Consider the following 27,292-nt stretch of genomic DNA (forward strand, 5'->3'; position numbering starts at 1 on the left):
TGCGACTATGGAGTGCCTCCGCACGAGGGCGCCACCATCCCAGGTCTATATTATGTATCCTTCCGCTTCACATCTACAGTCTACAGTGTTGAAGGATGATAGGTTCAGACTGTACAACAAGAGCTGTGACAACAGGATGAAACAGCTGTGAAGGCCGACGACCATCCCCATCCCACCACACACACTCCTTCATCCTCCAGAGCTCTGGACTCGACCATTGCACACAAACTGACTCTTTCACACAGACTACATACACAGAATACATAGAAATATAGCCGGCCTGTGTAGATATCACAACTGTATATTTTATTTAAATTTTGCATTCCCTGCTTCACATATATAACATGTACATATATAACTATAGCTACACCTACCAGAACCTTTACTTTTGCACATATTTTGCGTGACTTTTTTATTTTTACAATCCACAAGTCAGGTCATGTATATAGCCTTAGTATTGTAATATTTATAATTTGCATAGATTGAATTACATTCACTTAACTCCTCATTTTGTTTGCATTTATTACTCCTGGTTTTTATCTGTTTCATTTTTTCCTGCACTGCTGCAACATGCAAATTCCCTTCTGTGGATCAATAAAGTCTTATCTTACATACTTTTACTTTCAAGTCTGACTTAAAACAAAACTTACATGCTCATGTGCACATTGAAACTGTTTTTACAGGCTGTAATCATTCTTCTTGTTCATACAGGCTGTTAAAAGTTAGTGACTGATGTTCAGCAGTTCATGTAGCATCAGCTGTAAATCTCAATTACAAACAGATGAACAACACTGTTCGATACTAACAACATGAAAACGTTAAAGATCCTTTCTGGTAGAATTAGAGCAGTTTTATCACACAGGAAAGGTTTCTGTGTCTTTGTTTTGACTTTGTTTTTCTCACTGGTTTGAAGTGGGCGGGGCTCAGGTGGAAAAACGTGATGTCACACTCTTCCATTCACCAATCAGGAGTTATCGGATTCCAAATGGACAGTGAGAGTTGTTTGGCCAATCAAATCTGATCAAATCACACCAACAGATAATAATAATAATAATAATAAATGAAGCGACAGCTGCGAGATAGTTCAGGCAGCCCAACTGGAGCTGCTGCTCCTCTCACTGTAACATACTGTATTTATCATACAGTCAGCATCCCTCCAACATCAGTGTTTCCTTGTGGGGAGCAACAAGGTCAGACGCCAAACACCAATGCTGTATATATTCTACATTTAAATAACAATCTAATCCATGTGAGCTGTCTGACTGAACTAAGGATGTTTTTTCTTTACTTTAACTTTAATTGTTGCCTGTTTAAATACCTAATGTCACAGAGAAATAGTTTTCAAGGGCTTAAACCAATCTTGTGGTTAACTCTTATAAAATGTATATATTTCTAAAATGATAATGGATACATTTAAGTACTTTTTGAGCATATAGTTTTCTTACTTGTTTAGCTATTTACTTTTTTTTTGTTACTTTACTTTTTATTTTTGACCAGTATTTGAGTTCAACTATTGTAAAACAGGTGTCATTGTACATTAACAATATTTTGTTTTTCTTTTCTTGCCTATGTGTAATTATGTCAATTTAGTTTCTTGAGGAGTCACGGAGGAAATAAAGTCTTTTAGCTCTGGTTTGCTTTCCTAAGAAAAATATCTGACTCTTTTCACGTCGGTTTAGCTAAAATCTCTCATTCACTCCCATTCAGTTCCACACAGAAGAGAAAACACCTGCAGTTCTTTCTTTCATTCAGTAAAGTTAATCCATCACTGTGGACGTGAAGATGTAATCAGAAGGCCAACATCAGGACGTGATTTCTGTGACTATTTTAATCAACTGGACAGATGAAGGATGAGACTGTGAATGTGAAATCATTTCAAATGTAGTCATTCAAAAACCATGTTTTAACAATGCCTTTATTAGGCCTCATAATCTTGGATAATCTGTTGTAAAAACTCAGAGGAAGTCCTGAATTAGTCTTCCAGATCTTCTATAAACCCTCCCTGATCTCACTTTGTGCTATTAAAGGCCATAAAACTCTGCAAACCAAATAAATTTGTCTACGTTTGGGACTGAAAATATCCTAATCTGGTTTTTCTTTCATGGTTCAGGAAGCGGCTGTCAGACGGTCAGCAGGGTGATGCAACGGCCCAGGAACGTTGGCCGAGAAACCACGGGAATACTTCACATTCCTGCTGGGAGTAGGTCAGCGCACATACTCACTCACTCACACACATACACACACACACACACACACACACACACACACACAAACACTGGATCATCTGATTTCTTTTTTCTGAAACCTGAAATTGTTACTTAATCTTTGACCAGTGTTATACGTGAAACTTTTTAATGCAGCTTGGTTGTATGCAGTTGAATCTCATCATAGTTTGTTCTGTTTATTACTTTCAGCAATTAACTTAAATGTTGAAAGATAATTTAGTTCCCTTAAACTGAAATGATCAGAACTTTGGATGAAAAAGTAGGGATGGTTAAAACTGTGTTAAAACTACCTTATTTTCTTTTGTACTCTTTTTATGTTTACTGGATTCTATGTTTATGTTTAAGCTTCATATGAAGAGTTAGTTCTCTATAGTATGTCATGCATTTATTTATTTATTGGTTATATATCGCCTATTAATGTTAAATATGTGGTATATAAAGGATCCAAAATTCACCAAAAGGGTTTCTAACATTTGTAATCAAACATGCTTTCATGTTGTGCATGCCAGAAAGAGTATATTACTTTTATCATAATTTTTCATCAAATAACTGCAAAATATGCCATAATTTACGACAAAGTACTGTTGGCAGCACAACTGTTGAAAATAAAGGTAGCTGAACAGTTCCCACTATTCAAGATACACTGGAAAAAACCCCACTGTAAAGTCAAGGTGCACAACGTCAATGATGTAATGAACTTTCAACATAAATGGTGTATTTAGAGATCAAAGGATAGGTTCACAATTTTCTAAATCTGTCTTAAAACAACAGTAAGATGCCCATATAACAGTGAAAGAGGTTTTCCTCGCTGTAATCATTCCTCCTGTTCATACCGGCTATTAAAAGATCCCCTTCAAATATGCTTTCAATGTAAGTGATGGAGGCCAAAATCCACAGTGAGTCCTCACAGTCATTCTGTGCAAAAATGCATTTAAAAGTTTTTCTGAAGCTTATATGAGGCTTCAGCAGTCTAAGTTAGTCATATCAAGTGAATATCTGCCACATTTACAGTCTTTTTAGTATCAAATTTCCTCTTTGTGTTTCCTGTTGAGCTGCAGTGGAAGTATAGTAACAAAAAGAGGGACTTTGGTACTAAAAAACTGTAACGTTGAAAGATATCTACTTGATTTGACTCATTTGGACGCTGAAGCTTCATATTAGCTTCAGATAAACCTTTGAATATATTTTTACACAGAAGGAGGACTGTGGATTTTGTCCCCCATCACTTACATTGTAAATGCATTATGAAGGAATCTTCTAATGGTCAGTATAAACAGGAGGAAAAACTGTGAATCCGTCCTTTAAACCATCAGCAATACAACCATCCGTAAGGTCATAACTCTCTCTCTTTAAAAAGATGATGGACAACAGGTTGTTCAATCAGAAGGAACTTTAATTCAAAGCAACAGACAAAATGTCAAAACATGATCAGCAGAAAAATCTTTTTAAACTTTGTGACTTTTTTAATAAATGCCAAAACATGACATGCAACCATAACCTGAAATGGGATCATTGTTAATCCCTGCAGGTGAAAACATCATCACATTAAAACCTGTCAACTCGGCCAATATAAAAAACACCATTACTGCTGATATAAAACAGTAAATGTTGACTGTGTCATTCACTGTTCACTGTGGAATTCAGTCATTTTTGTCATTTTTTAGTGTTTTTCTGATTCATCCCACAAAAACAAGAATTAAGCATCGTTACCAAAACACCAATTCGTTTGCATTTTACACAATTAGTGTCCAATACTTTTTACATACAACAGCAACAACTGGGAATTCTTTATAGTGAATAGTGAATGATGACAATTGTTAACACAGCATTAAACTTATTCATGTAAATCATGAGCTACTGCAGTTTCAATATCATGCTAGCTGCTCAAAAATATCCGGAACATGGCGACCTGCCAGTTTCTGGTCTGCTTAATTTCTACACATTATAACGAAAACTTAAATTGCCTTCACAGAGCGGATTTTTAGAAATCCTTGTTTATCATCCTACTCATAGAAAGATTATTAAAAATCTCTTCTGTACACATTTCAGAAGTGTATTATTTCATATTTGCCCCGTTTCCCCCTGCTAACAGTTTTTGGCTTAAATTAAGCTAAAGCTACATTGTATTGGAAGCAGGGAGATTAAACCAATATTAATATTTAATCTGATATTACTATATTCTACTGTATGTCATTTGCTGCCTGCGCCGGATAACATTGTATTGAACAGTATTTTTGAATATATGCTACATTTTTAGCTAATTGCATCAAAAAAAAACAACATTGCTAGCTAACTACTACTAAACACTTCGCATTTTGAGCAGCAATAAATTCAAAAAAGTAATTAAAGGATGAAAATCACGTGCAAATATCAGCTAATGTTATGCTGGCAGATTGTACTGGTGGATTTTTCAGCCTGTAAAATGACAGTATGGGTCTAAAATTCACAACCTATAGTTACGTTTATGCCATCTAGCGGCTGTAGTAATTACCATGCTAAATAGTAAATGGACCACAAAGTGGACTTTGCTGCAGGAGACCACCGTTCGCTTCCTGTTTCCAACCACGAGTCAGGACATTTTTTTAATGTAATGTTGTGGTGTTTACTGTTGCCATAACGATGAAGACTTTCACTTGAAATGTGGTTTCAAGAGATCAACCTTCATTTTAATCCAAACCATGATCTTTCCTTAACCAAGTAGTTTCTGTGCCTAAACCTAACTGGTATATCATGGTCCTTTGGGTCGTTCTGGAGATCCTCTAGTTGTTCTTACTACAGCGTTTCATAACTATAGATAATTTTTTGCTGGTTGAATTTTAGACCTTTACTGTTGTTTAATTATGAGGATTTTTATTCCATGGAACAAAACATAGTAAAGCTAGTTAGCCTCTGTGAAGTGTAGACTTCATATTTCAGCAAGAATACTCTGCAGCCAAAATAAACTTTGACCTTGTTTACCTCACAGTACTCTCTGTTTGGTTGACACATCACACATTTTTTAATCTTTTGTTAAAATACAAAACTTTTTCAGAAATATAAGAGCATAATGCAGCATTTAGCAGCAGCAGATATCATGAAAGAGGTTAAATGCAAAATAAATCTGCAGTTTGACTGAAATAACACGTCGGTACATGAATGAAAAGAGAAGAAAATTAAGAAAAAGTCATTAATGGTTGGTAAAACCAAAAGTTTCTCTTTGTACAATTCGTACAACAAGCACGCGACTCAACTTAAATGTGGTTATTAAAAGGCAGATGATTAAAATCTAGAAAAAAAATAGTATAAAAATCCAGCAGAGCACTTTGTTAAGTAGCCTGCTAATTGTGAGATACTTTTTCCAGCCTGTCCAGTTCTCTGAGGTTTAAATCAACCAATGAGATATTTCTACCTTAAATAAATGTTAACAAGTGAAACACAAATCTGCACAGATTACACATGATGTTTTAGGAATACATTCTCATAGATGTTTAGCTCTTTTTTCCTTCAGTATTTTGATTGTTGTCTCTTTTTTCATTTATGTATCTATTTCTCATTTTATTTGATCATCTTATTTTTGCACTAATTTGTTTCCTACAATGTCAGGTTTGGTCCTCCGTACAAAGCTGCTGTTTGTATCTGAAATGCTGCAGGCTGAAACCAGCACATCTGGCTCACGTCACTGTCAGTACTTTAAGTGCTACTAAATCCACCAAATGTTTCTTTAAGTACTTTAAACACTAATGTGTCAACTAAACATTTCCTCAAGTACTTGAAACACCAGTAGGCTCAACTGAACAAGTCTATGAGTACTTCAGTGTCAGCTAAATGTCTTTAAGTGTTTTAAACACTGATAAATCAACTGGACATTTTTTTCTTTGTAGAATACCATATTTTAAATACTAATATGTCCACTAAACATATACTTTAAAGACTTACAGCTACTTATTTATTATTATTTATCCATTACGTCTCTTTCTCTTGTCAAGGCTTACATGCGAACCAACCAGTCAATTCTAAAATTCAATAGCTGAGCGCTATGTAATTTTGGTAATTTTGTTTTGGAGCATGGCTAAAACGTAATAATACTGAACGCCATATTGTATTTAATACTATATTATGTGCATCAGTGCTGACAGGGTGTATCCAGGTTTTGTCCGCATTTCCAGCAGCAGTAATGGTGATGATGCCATGTCCGTCCATCTTTTCCTGTGTGAAACGACTGGCAGAAGATCAACTGTGGAGGGAGAACAGAACAAAGGTCAAGAGGGATGTTAGAAAAGACTTAATAACATCAACGATGAAAAATAAATATTGTTATTTAACTGATAATGTTTGTAGGACTCAGGCAGCGAATGCTGTGAGTAACCATTATGGAATTACAATGTTTGAGTTAGGAAACATTGTTAGGAAGCTGTTAGGAAAAGGAATCTTGGTACCGAGAAGGAGCCTGATTCTGTTCAGTATGGAAAACAAAACTAAAATTGGAAACATCATCATAAGTATGATTCAGTTTCTCATATTTATGGATTATGATCTTAATAATAAGACAAAATAATAAGAGGTGTGCTTGGATAAAGACCTTTTTATTTTGAGGTCTTTCCTTGTAATTGTGAGAAATTGTACAGTATAAGCAGGAAAATACCCTCAAAGTTGTTTGTTACAATGTTGCAATGGATTTTTAATGTTTTTTATTTAATTAATTTATTTATTTGACGGGGACAACGCTCATTAATCAACAGGGGAAAAAAGAACTGTAAATGAGCCAGTTAGCCTGGAAGCTATTTTTGATCTCTTGTCCCTGGACAGAATTGAAGAGACGACCTAAAATTAGAATAAAATGACATCTTGCAAAAGTCATGATACACAACATAATTAACATGCGCAGACTAAAAGCAGTACATATCCACCAATCAAACAATGTCATGCACGACAAAATATGTGGAGGCTAAGAAGAGACTAAGGTCATTAGCCTCTGCATCATCCATTATAATCATGGAAAGAACAACTCACATAGCATACAGAAGTGGGCCACTTCAGGCAATGATGCGGCACTGCTGACCTTCTTCTGACCCAAACAAAATGGATTTGAGCCTGAAATGGCCAATGTGTAAAAAAGCAAATATGGCCCAAATATCCCAAATCAAATGTGCGCCTTTTTTGGTAAAGATGCAGTGGTCTCAGGTATGTGTATTCTGGATGTGGGCCAGTTCTGGTTTATCTGGTTTGTTCTTGGTTGACATACGGCTTGCTTGTGGCCCAGATCTGGGAAACAGCAGGGGACCGCCTAAGTGGCATCATTCCACGCGGTATGTGGGCCGGGTGGAAATGCCGAAAGTGTCGGGCGTGGGCCGGATCTTGGCCACAGCAATTTTGCAATCCGTCCCCATGACTCATATTAAACATGTCTACAGGAAGTCAACAGGAAATTAAGTTCACCGAGACGTCATCTCACCTCGTCACAGCCTGAGCATCGTGGCCAGACCGTCTGACAGTAGTGTCGTCCGCAGAACAGCCTCTGATTGGACCAGAAGTAGACCAAGTCCACCAATCCCTGGCCACACTCTGAACATACGAAGCAGGTAGGATGCCACAGGGCGCTATGGTAACCTGCGCGCTCAGTGTAAACAGCTGGACTCTCCTTGGCAACCTCACCGTGGCAACCAGTACATCGCTAGAGGACAAAGAGATGACAGAATATGAAAGTGAAAGAAGGTCATGGAGCAAATTACTGGAACAAGACATCTTCTAAGACGTGGTTTGAAAATTAATGGGGTCAGAAACATTACAGTGAGGCATTGTTTGTCCTCTCTTGACTCTGTTCTGGCCTTTGAACTTTGACTGAAATTTACAACTATTTTTGTGAATTAGTTGGGGTCAGTAGAGTTATATCTTGAGGGTCCAGATACAAGCAAACATGATAGAATCACAAAACCTTTTCTGAGTAAAAGAGGAGACTCAACAGAAATATTGCACCAAATGTGGTGGTTGTAAATCCAACTTAAGGATGTAAATTAGGCAGTGTTGACACCATTAAGTGTTTAAGGTCTTTTTGTGGTCTGCAGCCTACAGAATAACTGGACAGCTGATGTTTACTATCTGTCTGGTACTTTGTCGCAGAAAAAGTTGGGTTTTTTTTAAGCCGCATCCAAGATTACCAGGATTTAAACTTCAAAGATATCAGACGCATTATCTACTTACATATTCAGTCTTCGTGCTGTCATTTGTTCCATTAGTGGAACCAGCAGTGGAGGCAGCGTTGTTATTGGCTGAGCTGTGGTCTCGGTGCTCCAGAGCGTCCTTCTTGTCACTGTTGCTGCGGTCCTTGGCCTCCTTCGCTGTCCTCTGAATGGCTGCTTCCTTCAGAGCTCCGTCCTCACCAGGTAAAGCCACCTCCCCGACTCCCAGCACCTCCTGCTTGTACTGCTTCACAAACAGCAGCATGGAGGAAATCTGCAAGAGGACGTAGACGTAAGAGATCAGAGTCAACTTGTACCAAGAATACATTTTTTGATTAACAATGGAGGTCTGTAGTTTAGGGACTTAATTAACAGTATAATTGTGCATAATTAATGAGCTCTAATGATTTGGATGGGGATCTAATGTTAACATGTTGCCTGTGTTGTAGATAATCATGAGCAGAGCACTGTACCTCCTCCTCACTGGCCAGACTCTGGCACTTCATGGGGTCCTGATCGTAGGCGGGGAGCTGACTGAGGAGCTGCCTGCGTCGCTCCAACGCTCCATCTGTCCCCGAGACCGGACATTGACTCTCTGGGATGAGCTCCATGTACTGCATGGCCTGAGGGGGATCAGGGGACATTTTAGTTGTAGTAAGTTTCAGTGTGACCCCAAATTCACACCAGATGAGATACATCAGTCTCGTCCGGTGTTCAGCGCTACTAAAACACCCTGTCAGCAGGAGCGATTACAGACTGTTGAACATCAGAAATTTACTGGAGAAAAATAGTTTTTCACTTGGCTCCATAATGAGTACACAGGTCCACTGTAGCTCCATATGCCCTCATTGAAACCAAGAAGCTTACAGTAAAACTCACAGCCTTGATCCATTATTATGAATATAGTTAATAAGTTCACAACATATAGACAGAAATGAGGATTGTGTGATTTAAACAGCTGCCTGTGTGATTATACTTCAATCAGAGAAAAAAAAATAGACTCAGAATATCAAAAAACACAAAGCTTTGCATCTTGATGTGTGTCCCTTATGTTTTATATGTTTTCCACTCTCCTCCCCTCCTACCATAGACCCATTTTTGTCTTTTTTAGTGGGAGACAGGGAATCTTTAGGGGGAGATAGCAGGTCAACGGTATATTCCACATAGAAGAGGTATACATCATCTGAACATAAAGATTAATTTGAGATGATGGTCAGCACTGCATGTCAACTTTTTCTAGTCATAAATCTGTAATAAACATTGTGTTTTGGTTATGATGGAAGAGTATGATGGCCATCGCCATGTTCAATTATGTCTCATAAGTTGTTGCAGCAATTTGTGGATTGATACTACCCCCTTATTGTCAATATAACTAGGAAAGGCAAACATATTCTGAATGCTCTAGGTCTCTAGTTTGTTTTTGTAAAGTTTCATGAGGCTGTGGTCATTTTATAGAGTGAGGTCAAGTTTCGAAAAATGGTCTCACCACAATGAAATGGCTACTGTGGAGACTAACATCATCATACATTAATACAATTGGGCTTATTGAATCAACAAGAGTCTCAGCTTTCCACTGAGACCCAATTTATGCAATTTCAAGACTGTTTAGGGACCCCAGTCTGCAGAAATATTCAAATACACCATTTTTAGAATAGGCGAAAATAATACATTTATACTGCATGCAAAAAACTGCATGGGATTAGCATAAAGTGGGCATGTCTGTAAAGGGCAGACTTGTGGGTAACCATAGAACCCATTTTCATCCAGATATCTTTAGGTGAGAGGTCAAGGGACCCCTTTGAAATGGTCATGCTAGTTTATCCCTCACCAAAATTTAGCCTAACTTTGGAGCGCTATCTAGTTTCATATGATACAAGAATCTTCACTGTAGCTTTAAAACTGAGCCTGCTACAGCCACTGAAAGACAGTGATGTCGGCCAAGGACGCCGGCATCCTTGGGGAGTTTAAGAAGTTAAATTACACTCTAAAGACGACAGATTTTTGCAGCTCATTTATGGTCAAAGTTGAACAGATACTTTTTACCGTCTGATCTTTATTTTGAATCCGTATTTCCTGAATAGAGTAGAGTACATTACCAGAAGAAAAACTGCTGTATTTCATCACTTGCTTCAGGTTTTGGAGGAGAAATGACAGACACAAATATGTGTTTGTATGTACAGATAAAGTCAGTAAATAAGGATATGCATCATTCAGAGACGCAGGATGAGAATTAGAGGATATTACATTTGAGGAATCTCATTATATGTATAAAAGTTATAAAAGTTCATATCTAATGTCAAAAATGTACATAAAAAGACTGGATATTCACCAGTTCCAACTTTCAAGTTTTAAAAAAGCAACCTCAGTGCTAAAGTATTTATTACTGTTCAGTTTTAGTGATATGAGTGAGTCAAGGCTTTTGGAACCTGTTTGACATTTTTATAAACAATTATCACACTCAATTCTCCATGGTTGCTGGGACAAATTAGACACTGAGTGGAGAAAAGATAAAGAGAGACGGAAAATAATTGAATAACGTCTCCAGGTCTCTGCATTGGTCTCTGTCTATCCTTTGTCTTTATATGTCCATAATACATGCAGATCAATTTTTAAAAAAACATTTTTTTTTTTCTTCATTTTGGCACTTTGCTGGTTTTTCCCACCACTGAAATCTGAGCTTGTTGAACACACTCTAAGTAGATAAATCAGATCTCACATTACAGAGACGTTACATTAAGACGTCAACTTTTCACTAACATGACCGGATGACATAATTCAACGTAGAAGAAATGTTCAGAAGCCAATTTGTGACTCAGACTTTCTGTGAGTTTATGTTTCAGTCGATCACTCAGGTGTTGTCAGTGACGTACCTGTGTTTTGTCAGATGACTGCACCACAGTAAGATAATGACTAACAGTCTACAGCTGTACTAACAGACTCTAGATTTGCATCATTTCACAGCAGAATACAAGTACACACATGTTAAATATTTTGAAAAGTGTGCTGTCTGTTTATACTTGTGTTACTAACGTTGTGGGGACATTTGTCTACACAGTCACATTGTGGGGACAAAAAGCAAGTCCCCATAACGTAAATCATTAAGGTCAAAACTTGGTTTAAGGTTAGGGTGAGTGTTAGGGTTAAGGTAAGTCTCCAGTAAATTAATATAAGTCAATGTAATGTCCTCTGAAGTGATGGAAACATGGCTGTGTGTGTGTGTGGAGAGAGAAATAGAGCTGGAGAACAGTCAGTGTTGGATCTGGATTTGTCTCTACAAGTTAAACCACAGTAATGTCCCCCTGCTATTCCCCTGCTGTGCTGCCGTGCTCAATAATCACTGTCATCATCATAATTATAGGCTGTGAAACCTGAAACAGACTTCAGTCTGTTTTTAATGGAAACCAGACGGAGTAGACTGTTCGACAGGCAGAGACGGCAGCAGAAATCAAATGAAACCAAAGAAATAAACTAAACTAACTAATAAAGAAATTCAAGTGGTAAACCTTTAGGAGGGGAATAAAACGTATCTTGCTGACTACATAATCTATATTTCCATTCATTATATTTGATGCATATACTGTTTTTTTTTACTTAACAGTGTTTAAGTGCAGAAGAACAGAAGTAATATAAAATAGTCATTTAAACAGACTGTTTTCATTCCTAAATCAAATGTTTTAATTTGTGAATCAGTGTTTTGACTTTACAAGCTGACACAGACTAACAGACTGCAGCGACCTCCTGTACTTCACTCCCATCCTCACCAGTTTCTGGTTGAGGCCGGCCGGCGCCCAGTCGTATGTCGTGGTATTGAAGGTCGGATCTTTGCGTGACACCACCGGATTGGTCACGATCATACGGTTCCTCTTGTACATGCGAAGGCCGCCACCTCCTTTAACCTTCGCTGTCAAATGGGAGCAGGGCGAGTCTGCGAGCAGGCGTCCCATTCGCTGGTCGTCTTCCACATCAGTCCCGGGAGCGTGGTCGACCGTGCTGCAGCCACACGCCATGCAGGCTTTCCTGGTCAAAGTATGGAAGGGGAGACAAAAGACAGATATGTTATTTGACCAGCTTGGCTCTGTGGTAACATTTAGTGGCACCAGTAGGGAATGTGTCCTCCACACCAAGCAAATTTAACAAATGTTAAGTTCCTTATCTATCTGCACAACATTAGCACATTTTACACTGTCATGTAGAAGATGAATGACTGGAAACAGTGGCGCCACACCGCTCGAGCTAGCAGTTAGCATGCTAAAATTAAATGGTTCAACTATGTACGGAGTTGTGAGGTAGGAGAAGCCGCTACTTCCAGAAGTATTTTCCGTAGGCTCTGTTTTAATACTGTACAGCACCAATTTTACTGGTTAACCAAGTGAACCATTAAATCAGTTTTATTTATGTATTAATGCAAGTGGTGTTTATTTAATGTATGTTATTTAATGAACTGATGAAACTGGGATCCTTTCATTATCTTTCTTTTCATTTCTATTTTTCAGGTACAGAGAAATAATAATAATGAAAATTAAAAAAAAACAGTGAAGTGTTTTACCTCCAAGAATGTGGCTGAAATCCAGAGCAGCTCTCTTTACATACGAGACACACCGCTGAACCTCCTCCTCCTCCTCCTCCTCCTGCACCTCCTGCACTCTGCTTCACAGTCATCTGAGAGGAGACACACAAAATACAGCAAAATCACAGCTGATGGATGCACTTAAATAATTTGTTTGATTCTGATCATGTGAGGTTCCTACATTCTTACTGCATCAAAGGTCAGAGGTCACAACAGCCTGACAAAAAATAGAACAAGTACTTTTCTTTTGCCCATTTCTCACCATCAAGAGAAAAGAACAGATGAAAAGTTATGAATGATGAAGTTAAAAATACAAAACCATAATTGAATTGGTCTAACTAACAAGTATCATCTGTGTATCCAAAGCCTGATATATCTTATTCCTCTGTCTCACTGTTGTCCAAAAACTATTAAAAACACACATGTTCCTTTATTTCCATGAACACACACATCGTAGTCCACCGCTGAAAATAGTCCCTAACAAATGCACTATTACCTCCTGTTTGAGTGATTGATTGCTACAAAACTTCAGCGCTCAGCCGTTTTAGGAAATTATTGAGCCTTTAAAAAGATTGAATCTACATATCCACGATCCGTTTTTAAAGATTTATATCTTCAGTAGAAACCAAAGGGCTTCGGGCTGAATGCCACAGTGCAGGGTAGGGAAGTCAAAACAAGACAAAAAAATATAGAATAACAGCAGGTTCAAGTAAAATTATGATATGAAATAGCATTTTTTTCTTATTTACTTTGACTTAGTATTTCAAGATAAATGAATTGTTTTATTTTTGTCATTACAAAACAAAATGGACTTCCATAAACATTAGATTTACTCAGCATCAGCTTTAAAATAATCCTATAAGATTCACTTTTACCTTATTTTTAGATTTGATTCCTGTTTCTTATAGAGGATTATCTTCTTAGTCATATTGTATTGGAATTTTTTTTGGTTTTTGATGATTTCCTATGTAAAACGCAAAAGATAAAAATGTTGGTTTGTGATTTATTATGTGACATTATCTTGAGTAACCCTCAAAAGTGCATTCAAGCAGCCAGTCGTTACCTCAGTGACACACACCTGCTGAGTCTGTGAGATTCATCTGCAGCTGACGAGGAGCCGGTTTGAGCTGGAAATAATCTACTTTTTCTGATGGAATAAAGATTTAAACATTGAAGTAAGTGAAACCCTGATTAAAACATGGATCAAAGGGTGCGTGAGGGTGAAAGCTTATTCTTGACCTTGGAAATAGTAGTTTGACTGATTTTCCAAACCTTTCAATCATGTGATTTGGTTGAAAAGCTCCAGTATGTGGACTTTGAGTTAGCCTCAAAGAACTGAGCCAAAACTAAACTGAATAAGCATGACAGCACTTAGTTTGATGAGAACAAAAAACTTACAGTGCTGCTCTGAAAAACAAAGTCATTAGATGTTTGAATGACAACATCGTACGAGTTAACGGCAAAGAAAAAATAACTTCCTGGCAGCCTGAAGTGACAATGATGGTGAAGGCGTGTGAGGAGGTGTTAGATGAGAATTGTTGTTTTGAACATTTCTCAGTGAGTGTGGGAGGAAGAAAAGGGAGTTAACACCCCCCCACCCCCCCATACACACACACATACATACGCAGGATGGATGATCTCATGGGTCCACCCAGTGACATCATCATCACTGTACTGACAAACACTCCAGAGTCTTATCTGTCGTCCCAACACGTCTTTTTTCATTTCCTCCTTCTTCAGCTTCAGCTCTAAATATCTGTCTTTTTTTTTTCAGCTCTTCTGCTCTTTTGTCTGTTTTCTAATTCGCTCCTTTCTTTTGTTTCTCCTCCTGCCGTAGTTGTGCCTCCTCTTTCCTTTTATTTACTTTTTTTTAATTATGTTTAAAAAGAAAAGAACATGGCTTCAATCGTCTTCCATACTTCAATGTTTTTAAGTAACCATAATGTTTTGCCTGTGATCAGTTAGTTGTTTAACTTTAACAAATATTATTAAAAGTCCTTAAAACAAATAATAGCTTTTTTCCTGGAGCTTTCAACCACATCTCACAGTCTTCTCACACTTTCTGCTCGATTGTCATCACGTAATACACGACTTGCCTGATATCACCCACTCATCATCCGCTGATGAAGACTGTGAGATGTGATTGAAAGCTCTGTCAAGTTTTTTGAATTTGTAAAACTAGTAAAAGTTCAATTGTTCTGTGGGTTTCTGGTCGACCTTTGACCTCTGTTAGAGTGATTTGTTTGTGCCTGTGTGTGTTTGTGTGTGTAAATATTTGAATCTTGACATTATTAATATAATAATAATAATGTACGGCTATCTTTTTGAGGACCAATTTATGTTTAAAATCAGGACATTTTTGGAAAATGAGCACATTTATTCAGTTTGGGGTTGGTTTTAGGCATTTAGTTGTGATGGTTAAGGTCAGGGTAAGGGGCTGAGGTATGCATTATGAAATAAAAAAGTTCAAATGTGTGTTTATGTGTGTGTGTGTGTGTGTGCAGGAAACAACACTCAGAGATGACTGACTGTTTTTCTCTGGCAAGAAACCCGACGACTGTTCTGCTAAAACAAGCCGCTGACAGACGTGCCCACCTGTCCATCTGTCACCAGGTATTAACAAGCACATCACTCCTGAGAGAGACATTCATACACGTAATATACTATATATGTAGAAGGGGTGGGGGTGTATCTGCTGCTATAACAGCCTCCACTATTCTGGTTTCAGGCTCTCCATCAGATTTTGGAAACTGGCTGCAGGGATTTGCTCCCATTCAGCCACAAGAGCATCAGTGAGGTCCAACACTGATGCTGGATGACAAGGTTTGGCTCGCATTAGGCGTTCCAGTTCATCCCAAAGGTGTTGGATGGGGCTGAGCTGTCAGGACGCTGTGCAGGCCAGTCAAGTTCTTCCACACCAAACTGGGAAACCCATTTCTTTATGGATCTGGTTTTGCACACGTCGGCATTGTTATGATGAGGAATGTGTCTTCTCAAAACTACTGACACAGAGTTGGAAGCACATTGTTATCGGAAATAACATTGTCTGCTGCAGCATTAAAAACGTCCCCTTCACTGGAAGTAAACGGCCAAAACCAGCAAAAACCAAAAGTACAAAAAAGCATGTGAACACTTTTGGTCTGTCCATAGACTTTTGACAGTGTAGCATTTTTGGACCACACTTTTTTTTGGTTACAGATAAAGACACAAAGAGACTTCGGCTAGTGATGCCAGCTTGTTGCGTTGATGCTAAAGTTGCAACGATTAGTCAATTAATCGATTTGCCAATCAAGAGAAAATTAATTGGCAACTATTTTGTTAATCGAATAATCGGTTTAGTAATTTTTTGAGCAGAAATGCCAAACATTTGCTGGTTGCAGCTTCTTTAATGTGAGAATATGAAGCTTTTCTGTGTCATAGATGATAGTAAACGTAATATCTTTGGATTTTGGACTGTTGATCAGATAAAACAAACATTTGAAGACGTCATTGTGGTCTCTAAGATATTATAAAGGGCATTTTTTTACTATTTTTGTTGTACAGAAAATATCAATTAATCAATTAATTGAGAAAATAATTGGCAGATTAATCGATAATGAAAATAATCGTTAGCTGCAGACCTAGTTGTTGCACATGGTCCTCGTGTTTGTAATGGGCTTAATTCTCAAAGAGCGTGACCTCAGGAGAAAGAGAGACAAGCTGTCATTAGCGGTGAGCGAGGACAGATGAGAGTACTCAGAGGTGTGAAGAGAGAGACATCGAGTGTGTGTGAAGCGACTATTGTTGATCGGCCCGTGTTGAAAAGGTCACGACGATGACTGCTGGAAAAGAGGCAGCTGAAGAAGAACAAGACTTCATTACATCCCTCTGGAATACGCTGACCGACAGAGAGTGTGTTTATTATTATGCTACTGAGCTGACACCAGTTAGCAGTCATCAGGACCAGTTACACTTTGCAGTTCAAACCTAAATCAGATTTAAAGGAACATTCCACTAAAACTCTACTGTTGATGATGAACTTTACATCTTTGGCTCATTTTAGTATTTTAGCGTAATTTTCTTCTTCCTGTGGACGAGGGAGGCAGTGGGCTGTATGCTAAACTAAATGCAAATTGTCAGCAGTCTAAGTGTGTTTTTGTGAGTATTGAGAGCCGAAGTGAAACCTGAACTTCCTTGTTTTGCTCCAGAAGAATGAAAACATCATCAAAATCCCCCCTGACGTTTGTAGTAACGTAAATAATGTAAAAATCCAGAGCCTTTCCCAACAGCATGTTGTGTTGTTCATTCCATGGGTTTAGATAAAGACAGTAATAAAAAAATCTAATATTATTGTTTATTGAAGGTTTCTGTTTTTCCCATAAGCCTTTGACCACTGAGGGTTAAACGTCACGGCTTCACGTGAAGTGTTCGTGGGCGAGTCAAGGGTCACAGTTATTTCAAACGTGCCTGTAATAACAGCAGAACAGAGAGGACTGAAGATGTTTATAGGCAGCATGAGATTACAATTAAAAAATTAAAAGTAAGTTTGTTAAAGTCACAAAGGTTCCAGCTTCAGTAAGTATAGATTTTTCTTGAATATGGAAAGTAAACTCCAAGAACACACTTACTTTTTTTCAGATGAAAGAAAGATGAAAGACATTGCATTGAGTTACAGAAGCTAGTGTAACAGATGCTGGACAGGAAGTGATGTCATGACGTCAGCTCTCTACACTCACTGTGACTCTTATAGGAGGAGCTTGTGAGCCACAGTCCAACACATTTCCTGAGTTGGGAAGTCGTTCTTCTGACCTCTGTGTGTTCATGAGCTTTTAAGCTGTAATGTGGAAACAATATGGACGCTACAAAGATGTGTTGTATTTTGTCCCAGACTTGTTGCTACACCAGTACTTTCCATAAAACCACTAAAATATTGCTTTACCTGACTTGTTATCAGCCTTTATGCTAATAAATAAGTTTTCTAACTAATCGAGGTCACCCTACGTGGACAGCAACTAACGGTTACAACCTAAAACCATATAACTAGTTACATGTGAGCAAAATTATTGATGTGAAATACGTGAATTAGTACAAAGTTTCTCGCCATCAATCAAACATTTACTTTCATCCACCTTGTGTCTGCATATATGACGTCAACATTCAGCAAGTCGTGTACCAAAATTTTCGTCAACTTTCTGAGTTGTTGTTCCGATTTGAGGGACCGTTCAAGTGAATTTTCCCAGTGGGGAACTCATTTTTCTGATTATTCCGACACCACATGAACGCCACATCAGAGCAGATGTGACTCAGAAGTTCCTCCAAATAAGAAACCTTCAACCAATCATGAGTCAGCTGACATGATGCAGGTCTTGGATTCTTAAACTGACCAACTTTTATAACATTTCTTTGTACACACACCACAAATGGTTTCTACGGTTTCTTTTTTAAATATTTTTTTGGGACATTTTATTCATTCCCCAGATGGACACAAACCAAGGGCGTTTCAGTTCATGAACGGTACTTTAACCCTTAGACCACCAGGATGCCATCTGAAGTTCCTTTAAACATGACAAACCCACAGAGTAATGCTAACACAAGTATGGAAGTTAGTTAAAAATGTGTAGTTAAAAAAAGAAACATGACATCGACACACAGGGCAGAGTCAGATATGTGACCGGCTGTGATTTACATCACTGGCTCTGCCCAGTTTGTCTTGACCGACAAAGATTTTGTGATAAAAAGTGGAACATGACTCTGAATGCTAATTGGAAAAAATGCTGTTTCCAAAACAGACTTTGGGAAAAATGACATTTTGAAATAAAAAAAAAACAGCTGGACTGAAATATAAATGACCTGGAATTATCTTATTATTATGAAAACAATCAGGAAATAACATGAAATAACATATCATGATTATAAGCTGTATTAACTGTTCTGTGTGTATTTTTGTTTTATACTTATTCTTTGTGTATAATGACTCATTTCCATTGCCTTGTGATTGACAATGTGTATCTGATTCTGAAAATTATCGGATTATTTTGACTGTATCTAACCATATAATTATGTATACTGTATTTATTAAATTATTGTTAACACTCTGGATATCTATTGTTTTTCAGCTGCTCCATGTTTGCTCTCTAGTTTATAGCAAATAACAGTAACTATGATTCTGCATTATTGAAGGATTTAAAGCTTTTTAGCTTCAGTACAAACATTTCTTCAGTTTAATTCCTCTGCTGTCAGGTGATCACTGACCACCTTCACTTGGTTTGTTTGAGTTGTCTTAACCACAAATACTGAACAGTACAGTATCATGTTGCTCTGAATGAGAACATTTGCCAAACATGAGCCAAACTAGAAATGCATTTTTTCAGAAAGAGGGAAATGTGTAGCGGCTCTATATTTAGGAGTCTGATAAGGCGAGTATGTTGTAGGTGGATCAGACTCAGGCTGAACCACGATGAGTAATTCTAAACATCTCTGCTATGTGAAGAGGAAACTGTAGGAAACAGTGTGAGATAAGACGCTTGAGGTCACACAGTGTGAGTCGACCTGCTGCATTTAAGGTCCTGAGTTTGGGTCTGAGCCCAGACTTTTGTCACATGGCATCCTAGATATTTCCTGTTATTATCCATTTACTGCAGAATTAGAAAATATGCCACAGATGAGCTGGCATTTACAGAAAGTATAAACAAATGAGATACCATTCAGAAAGAGAAGGACAGTTTGATAAAATGGGAGAGGTGAAGATTAAGTCTCCTTCAACTCAAAAATGTGTTTTTCCTCTTGTTGCTACAGTTGGATGTTTGGGCTTCACTGTGCAGAATGATGTATGTGCGGAGTTTGGCACTCGAAGACTGTTTTCACATTCATCTGCTGAAAGTGGAAAGTTTCTCTGCGCTCATTGAAAATTAGATTTTCAGGGGCGGGCCTATGAAAAGGATTTGTGACATCTCAACTAGTTTGGAAGCCAATCGAGGTTCAATATTCAAGTTACACAACTGTGATGTGGAAACTTGAAACGTCCAGTGCACAAACACTGAGAATAGACTCTACAGTGAAGTAGGAGACATCTTGTGTCCAGCAGTTCAATTTCTCAAATGAAATATATTTGCATATTCATAGATTTTAAATATTTAATGGAGGGAGAAGGAGTAGATGTCATTTCAAGGATTTTAACGTGGTAAAAGACACAAATTATCGTGCAGAGTATCTTAATATGTCTCTGGAAACTGTCTTTGCATTTTTTCTTTGTATAAATTTATCTATTCTGAGATTTTTTGTTTGTATTTTGGTTATAGACATACCTCCCCTCACTCCTGAAACCCATTTCGTTTGTGTGTTAGGGGTTATTTCCAGCCTGGTGATGGCTGTTTTTCCAGCTCCAGGGGACGGCGGGATCAAACCCCCCCGACAGGTGACACTGATCTGTCAGGTTATCAGCCACAGACTGATGTGACCTCTGGACGAACAACCAGAGGCTGAATTACAGGAGGGATCTGAAAGAGACAAACTGTACACGGCTGCCAGAACAGACCCAGCGGGGGGGAACAAGGTCCTCGTGTTCACGGATCACCTTCAATGACTGAGTTAGAAATCTCCAGCTGTTTGAAATGGATCAGATGTAAACAAGCCCAAGAGATTTGTCCGAACTGATTTTAAAATATCTTGAACTGCAGCACATACATGTAAAAACAATTGAAATCAACAGTAACAGAATGAAATAAACCTGAAAAGGTCTATAAAATCGCTTCCACTCTTCACGTCAGTTAATTTAATTTCTGCAGCGAGAGTCTGTAGCAGGTCCAGGTTTTTTTTTTTTTTTTTTGAGTCAAGTAATCCCTCATGAGCTGCCATGAGGCCATCACTCAAACTGACATTTTGGCTGGTACAATAACTGTTGCAGTAAATTACTTTTAGCAGAGTGTCTTTGTACAAAGCAAATTATTATATTGCATAACTTCACTATGATTTATCAAGAGAATCTTAAAAACTTAAAAAACTATTTGTCTGTTCATAATGGAGATTAATTTGGCAGCTAAGACACACACAGAGTTCTTTGGGTTAAGAGGAGTATTATGAATGTAGTCTGATCAGTACCAGTCCAAGAGCCACACGCACATTGTTTTATTAAAGACTGCAGAAGACAGAAAATATCAACATCGGACACTGAACTCATCATCCGGTTTCGTCTGAGTGAACTCCACTATGAAAACTACCGTACAGAGAGGCAGTTTACAGAATGTAAATACTCTGAATAGTAATGAGATTTGATATGAAAATCTTAAGCATTATAACTTTAAGTTTGCCTGTTTCCAGACCTCAGAATTGCTTATCACATTTCAGATTTTCTCATTGATTCAAACAGATCTGGTGTTATGTTCACTGACAGCAGTTTTCTCTGATTGGGGGATCAACTGACCAATCAGAGATTAGTTGGCAGAATTAAAGGGGGCATATCATGCACATTTCCAGGTCTATATTTATCTACTGGGGCTCTACTGGAATATATTTGCATGATTTACAGTTGAAAAAAAATCCTTATTTATCTTATACTGGCCATTTATGCAGCCCCTTAGTTCAGCCTCTGTCTGAAACAGGCCGTTTTAGCTCCCGTCTCTTTAAGGCGCCCCTCACGATGAGCCCACTCTGCTCTGATTGGTTAGCTTCTGGAAGCTTTGTGTCAAGACAGACTTCTGGCCGCTCTGGAGGCTACATCAACAAACAATAGTAGTAGGATTTCACTTTTTTTTCTCATTTTTCACTCGAAATGGAAACTTCTCAAATACATCCATACATGTTCAAGCCTGCAACAACCTTACAACAACTTTATCAGCAAAGGCTATGGAACAGATATGTGTTTGTGGGCATGTGGGAACAATCTATGTTCAGAGCAGGTTGAAGAGGTGGCTTTTGATTTGCTGGGAGTATTGTACATATGCTCACCTCAAGGTTTGAACCTTTGAAAAAGTTTAACATACACATCCGACTCCATAACAGAAATAACAGAAAATCATGATATGGAGACGTCATCTTCCTACATAACTAGCTAGCTACTTGGCTACCTATCAATCGCATCCAAAAATAGCCACAAAATGACAACAAGTGTGGATGAGATGGATGCAGATACAGGTGCAGGTTGTTATTACAGAAATAACAACTCTTAAATCAACATGAAATGTTAACCTGACTGCTCCTAGCAACCGCTACCAAAGGGTTGGTGCTAGATTGGATCAGACGAAGGGACGATTTTAAGCATTGTGTTTCTTCATTGTGCACATAACCCTAACCTTAACCTTCACCCTAAACTTCACCTTAACCTTCACCTTAACTTGCGAGAGTTCATCCCTCCAGCTGATCCAACCTAGCATTTACCCTACCACAGCTTCTGTGACAATTCAAAATGACGGGACTGAAATGTCAAATGTTTTCTTTCAAACTGAAATAAAATAACATGACTACAGTCGTGACTGAATAATGAAACAAAACAGAGATTAAGTCTGATTATCAACTCAGCTTTCTGCAGCTATGCTAACAATGTAGAGAAATATGAGATGTGTCTGAGGGCTGAATTCAGTAAAGTTTCTTTACCTCACAGTTTCTCTAGAGGCAACATCACCTCAGACTAAGTGACCCTCTGACCCTTGACCTCAACGTTTCAGTTGTTAATCTGGAAGTAGCTATAAATAAGGATTTAAGCTGTGTAGATGTAAACGTGTCTGTCTTACCTTTTCCATGGCTGAGCTCACGTCCATGTTGTTCAGCGTCTGTCGGTGGTTCGAGTCCTCAGCTGCTCAGCTCTCTCTCCCTCTGCTCTTCCAGAACAATGAGGCTTTAAATTCCTCTCTTGTCGACCACACTTCCTCTCTCCCCGCCCACCGTCGCTCCTGGCCCGCTGCAATTTAACCGTCTAGCCTTTCATCTCATTCCTGCTGAGCAACATCAACCCTTTTCTTTACTTCTTCACTCTCACTGCAAAGTCTTTTTCCTCTTCTCCACCTGGTTCCACACTTCACTTTCAACCTCAGTTTTCTTTTTTTTCTTTCCCTTTTCAGATTTTCATAAACTCTCAACAGCAACAAAACTCACCTTTCTCGTCTTAAACTGTGGACTTTTCCTTTCTCTTCAGTTTTTTTTTTTTTTCCACTCTTGCCTCCTGATTCGTCCTGTTGCCAGCTCTCCTTCTCCACCCTCTGCAACATGAACTGAGCTGGTTTCTTCACCTCCTGATTTTGTTCCAACATGCCGCTGAAGGGATTTATCTCCCAACACTTTCTCACAGCAAAACAGCAGCTCCCTCATTCACCTCTGTCTCTGTGTCTGGCACTGCTGAGGAGTGGAGACGTACTGTGGAATTCACTCTGCTTTGCTAAACGTTACAGGTACTTGCAATGTTACAGCTGCAGACCGTGCAGCAGCAGACTGGCAGTAATCAGGGAGATTTATAGTCTTACAAACAGCAGCTGTACTGTTGCTGATGACTCTCTGTTGCAGAACAGCACATCAGACTACTTCAGTCCCGGTCCTCAGCAGACTGGTGGACACGCTGGGGCAGTGAGGCCTGACTGGACTGTTTGTGTTTTCACTCTGAGACAAAGACAGAGAGTGCCTTGAGGGATTCCCTGCTCGCACTCTGCCAGCCAATCAGAGTGAGCTGAAAAAGTCCCTGACCAATAGGAATGTCAGAGTTTCCTCCTCCTCCTCTCATTCTGCAGCTTTTCATTGTGGGGTTCGGGAGAATGTAGACCTCAGAGGGCCAAACAGAGTCACACAGGGCACCTGGGCATAACAGAGGCAGGCAGGGCTGAATGGTGCTAAACACAGACAGATTCAAGGACTTTCATTGTCACCACAGTTACATTTATACTTATCAGTTTCAAATGCTACTTATGAAGAAATTAAATTGTGTTTCCCAGACTTGATGAAAAGATTGCATAAATGCAACAGGTATTCATACTTCAGAAGAATTTAAAATGAAGGTTTAAAATATATTTTAAAAAATAAATAAAGAATAGAGAATGTTAGGAATATAGTGTGCATGGTTGAACTGGTATAGAGGCATTGAAAAACTGTAGCATGAACATGGATTGTGCAAAAGATATATACATATATTTGGCTAATGTAGTTCCATTTAATAAATCCGCCTCCTAATAATCTGAATAAAGCTGTAAGAAGCATTAACGTAAAAGACGCTTATATTTGAATGACAGAAAGCCAAACAGATAGATGACATTAACAACGTGTTGGTCAAGTCAAGTCAGTTTTATTTGTATATTTCAGTATTAAAAATCACAAATTTGCTTCAGGGGGTTTTACAGTCCGTACAGCAATATCTCCTGCTGCATCTTTCTCTACCTTTGTTTCCTGTCATCTCTTTTGCTATAATAAAGGGCTAACATTTTTAAAAAGCACAACAACATGTTGTCAATGTGCAAACAACATGTGATTTCACATGTTTTTGGCCTCCTTGACTTATCGTCTATTTGCCATCACACTTTTATTTAACGCCCGTTCAACTGAGTGCAATATATGCGTTCCATAACTGTGTGTCCAGTGTGTTCAAGATTCATCACCAGACCAAACTCAATTCCACAGAGAGAGGCCACATAAAAGAGGGAATACTGGGAACAATGGAAACACTGGGATTACTGGACTACTGGAATACTGCCACTTCAACCTTCTGCTGATTCCACATTATAAAGAAAAGTTTTAGAGGAGCTACGACTCAAAGTGAAAATAACATTAAGGGAACTTTTGAGACTGTGGAACTTAATCTGTCTGCTGTGTTTTCTGCTTCACACAGAGACAAAATGTTTTCTCAATCAGAAAACGATCTCTCCTGTCCTGTCTGTCATGACATCTTTAATGATCCAGTTGTCCTGACATGCAGCCACAGCTTCTGTAAAGAATGTGTGAAGAACTGTTGGAGAGAGAAACAAACTCAGGAGTGTCCAGTTTGTAAGGAAAGAAATTTTTTGATTGATCCTCCTCATAACTTGGCATTAAGGAACCTGTGTGAGACCTTCTTACTGGAGAGAGATCAGAGAGCTTCAGCAGGGTCTGAGGCTCTCTGCAGTCTGCACTCTGAAAAACTCAAACTCTTCCGTCTGGACCATCAGCAGCCAGTGTGTGTTGTCTGCAGAGATTCAAAAACACACAACAACCACAGATTCAGACCCATCAATGAAGCTGAATGAATGAAGCTCTGAGAGAGGAAGAGGATCAGAAGAGTCAGATGATGAAGGAGAAGATTAAGGCTCTGAGCAGAGAGATAACAGCTCTGTCAGACACAATCAGAGCCACAGAGGAGGAGCTGAGAGCTGAAGACGTCTCATTCCTGCAGAACTACAAGGCTGCAGTGGAAAGAGTCCAGCAGCGCCCCCTGCTGGATGATCCAGAGCTGGTCTCAGGAGCTCTGATAGATGTGGCCAAACACCTGGGCAACCTGACCTTCAACATCTGGAACAAGATGAAGGAGATGGTCTCCTACAGTTCTGTGATTCTGGATCCAAACACTGCTCATCCAGAACTCATCCTGTCTGAAGATCTGACCAGTGTGAGACATGGACAGAAACAGAAGCTTCCTGAAAACCCAGAGAGGTTTAACTATCACCCCTGTGTCCTGAGCTCTCAGGGCTTTAACTCAGGGACTCACAGCTGGGATGTTGAGTTTAGACATGATACATTCTGGGGTGTGGGTGTGGTAAAGCAATCTGATCAAAAAAAGGGACAAATACCAACTGGATACTGGGAAGTGCATCTCCTTAATGGAAAATACACAGCAGTCTCTCCGCCACTCTCTAATAAAGTTCTCTCAGTGAAGAAGAAGCTGCAGAGGATCAGAGTTCATCTGGACTGGAACAGAGGAAAACTGTCATTCTCTGATCCTGATACTAACACACACATACACACCTTCACACACACCTTCACTGAGAGGCTGTTTCCTTACATCTGCACCATGAATGAACTCCCACTGAAGATATTACCAGTTACAGTCTGTGTAACAATGGGACAGCTCACAGTCCCTTCATTTACAGGCTTGTGGCAAATTCTTGACAGGTTTTAGCTAAGCATGTCATTTATTCTTTTCAGGTTGAGTAAGGCTACTCAGAAATGCCATCATTTAGCATTTCAGTGATATTACACATGTAAATGTGTTGTTTTTTTGCCATTATGTCCACAGGTTGTCAACCGTAATGGGACACTCAAGCCTTACGTCTCTCAAAAGATTATACTGTCAAAAATCTTTTAAGCATAGGTTTTTATTACTTGTACTGTTTGTTTTTGTGTTTTTTCTTATTTCCAACTGGGATCAATATATATGTTGAGTCACTTGCTATGTCCCAGTGTCATACTACATACTAATTGTATACAGTATGTACTATTATACTGTTCTTTATGAATCAAAATGTGACTTTGGAAATCGACCTTCACTTAGACAAAAATGTTTTACAAAAAAAACAATACACATTTTTTGTTCTCTGAGGCGCTTTTGCACAGTTCATTGTGGGACAACAATAGTAAACATCAACGATGCACACAAACATCAGGTATTTTTTGGTTTGCATACTGACTTGTTTGAGTACTTATCTGTGTCACTTTTCCAGTTCACTACATATACTGCTCATTTAAAATATATATATATTTCTTTACATTTTGGAGAAACTGCACCATGAAAAGCTGCATTACTTGTTTACATTGTAGCTACAACAGTTTCTGGATTATTGTTGATACTGAAGAAAAAGACATTTGATGAAGGGGCTTTTCGATGTCTGTTCTGGTTTAAGTGAGTTATGACTCTGAGAAGAATTGATGCAGTTTTTGATGTGAAATGTATAAACTGATTACTAATGTAGAAAAAGAAGGAAGCAGAAGATAAGATAAGAAGAAGAAAACATGTATTTTTAGTCCTGAAAGATTCTCTGCTCGCACTCTGCAAGCCTGAAAAAGTCCCCGACCAATAAGAACATCAGAGTTTCCTCCTCCTCCTCTCATTCTGCAGCTTTTCATTGTGTGGTTCAGGTTGAATGTATACCACAGAGGGCCAAACAGAGTCACACAGGGCACTGGGCATAAAAGAGCCAGGCAGGGCTGAAAGGTGCTAAACACAGACAGATTCGAGGATTCAAGGACCTTTATTGTCACCACAGTAACATTTATACTTTTCAGTTTCAAATGTTACCTATGAAGAAATTAAATTGCATTTCCCAGGTTTGCTTAAAAGGTAACGTAAATGCAACAGGTATTCAAACTTTAGAAGAATTTAAAATGAATGTTTACAAAAATATTTTTAAAAATAAATAAAGAATAGAGAATATAAAGAATGTAAAGAATATAGTGTGCATGGTTGAACTGGTATAGGGGCATTG

General features: G+C 38.5%; 1 protein-coding gene and 1 long non-coding RNA gene across 3 annotated transcripts; one reads left to right on the forward strand and one right to left on the reverse strand.

The window, feature by feature from the left end:
• Positions 1-2,116: 2,116 nt before the first annotated feature.
• On the forward strand, positions 2,117-16,175 carry LOC121894538. 2 transcript variants are annotated; one of them, XR_006095562.1, is made up of 3 exons: positions 2,117-2,204; positions 15,452-15,560; positions 15,676-16,175. It is a non-coding gene; the product is annotated as an uncharacterized LOC121894538 (long non-coding RNA). The 2 variants fall into 2 exon arrangements; XR_006095561.1 differs by lacking the exon at positions 2,117-2,204 and adding an exon at positions 14,037-14,122.
• Positions 4,881-23,395, reverse strand: lmcd1 (LIM and cysteine-rich domains 1). Its single transcript, XM_042407196.1, has 7 exons — positions 22,652-23,395; positions 12,927-13,039; positions 12,142-12,397; positions 8,854-9,003; positions 8,403-8,654; positions 7,657-7,875; positions 4,881-6,438 (listed from the first exon to the last, which is right to left on the reverse strand). Exons 1-7 carry the CDS (start codon positions 22,676-22,678, stop codon positions 6,328-6,330), a joined length of 1,128 nt encoding a protein of 375 aa, XP_042263130.1. The 5' UTR covers positions 22,679-23,395; the 3' UTR covers positions 4,881-6,327.
• Positions 23,396-27,292: the final 3,897 nt, after the last annotated feature.

Source organism: Thunnus maccoyii, chromosome 3 (genome assembly GCF_910596095.1).
Source record: "Thunnus maccoyii chromosome 3, fThuMac1.1, whole genome shotgun sequence".
NCBI classification, from domain to species: Eukaryota; Metazoa; Chordata; class Actinopteri; order Scombriformes; family Scombridae; genus Thunnus; species Thunnus maccoyii.

Excerpts from the sequence above, each read along its gene's own strand:
- lmcd1 (XM_042407196.1), bottom strand. The coding sequence starts at position 22,678 with ATGGACGTGAGCTCAGCCATGGAAAAG. Across the intron at positions 13,040-22,651 it reads TGAGCTCAGCCATGGAAAAG|ATGACTGTGAAGCAGAGTGC; the intron begins GTAAGACAGACA and ends GTCTCCTCTCAG. Across the intron at positions 9,004-12,141 it reads CCGGCCTCAACCAGAAACTG|GCCATGCAGTACATGGAGCT; the intron begins GTGAGGATGGGA and ends GATCCCCCTCAG.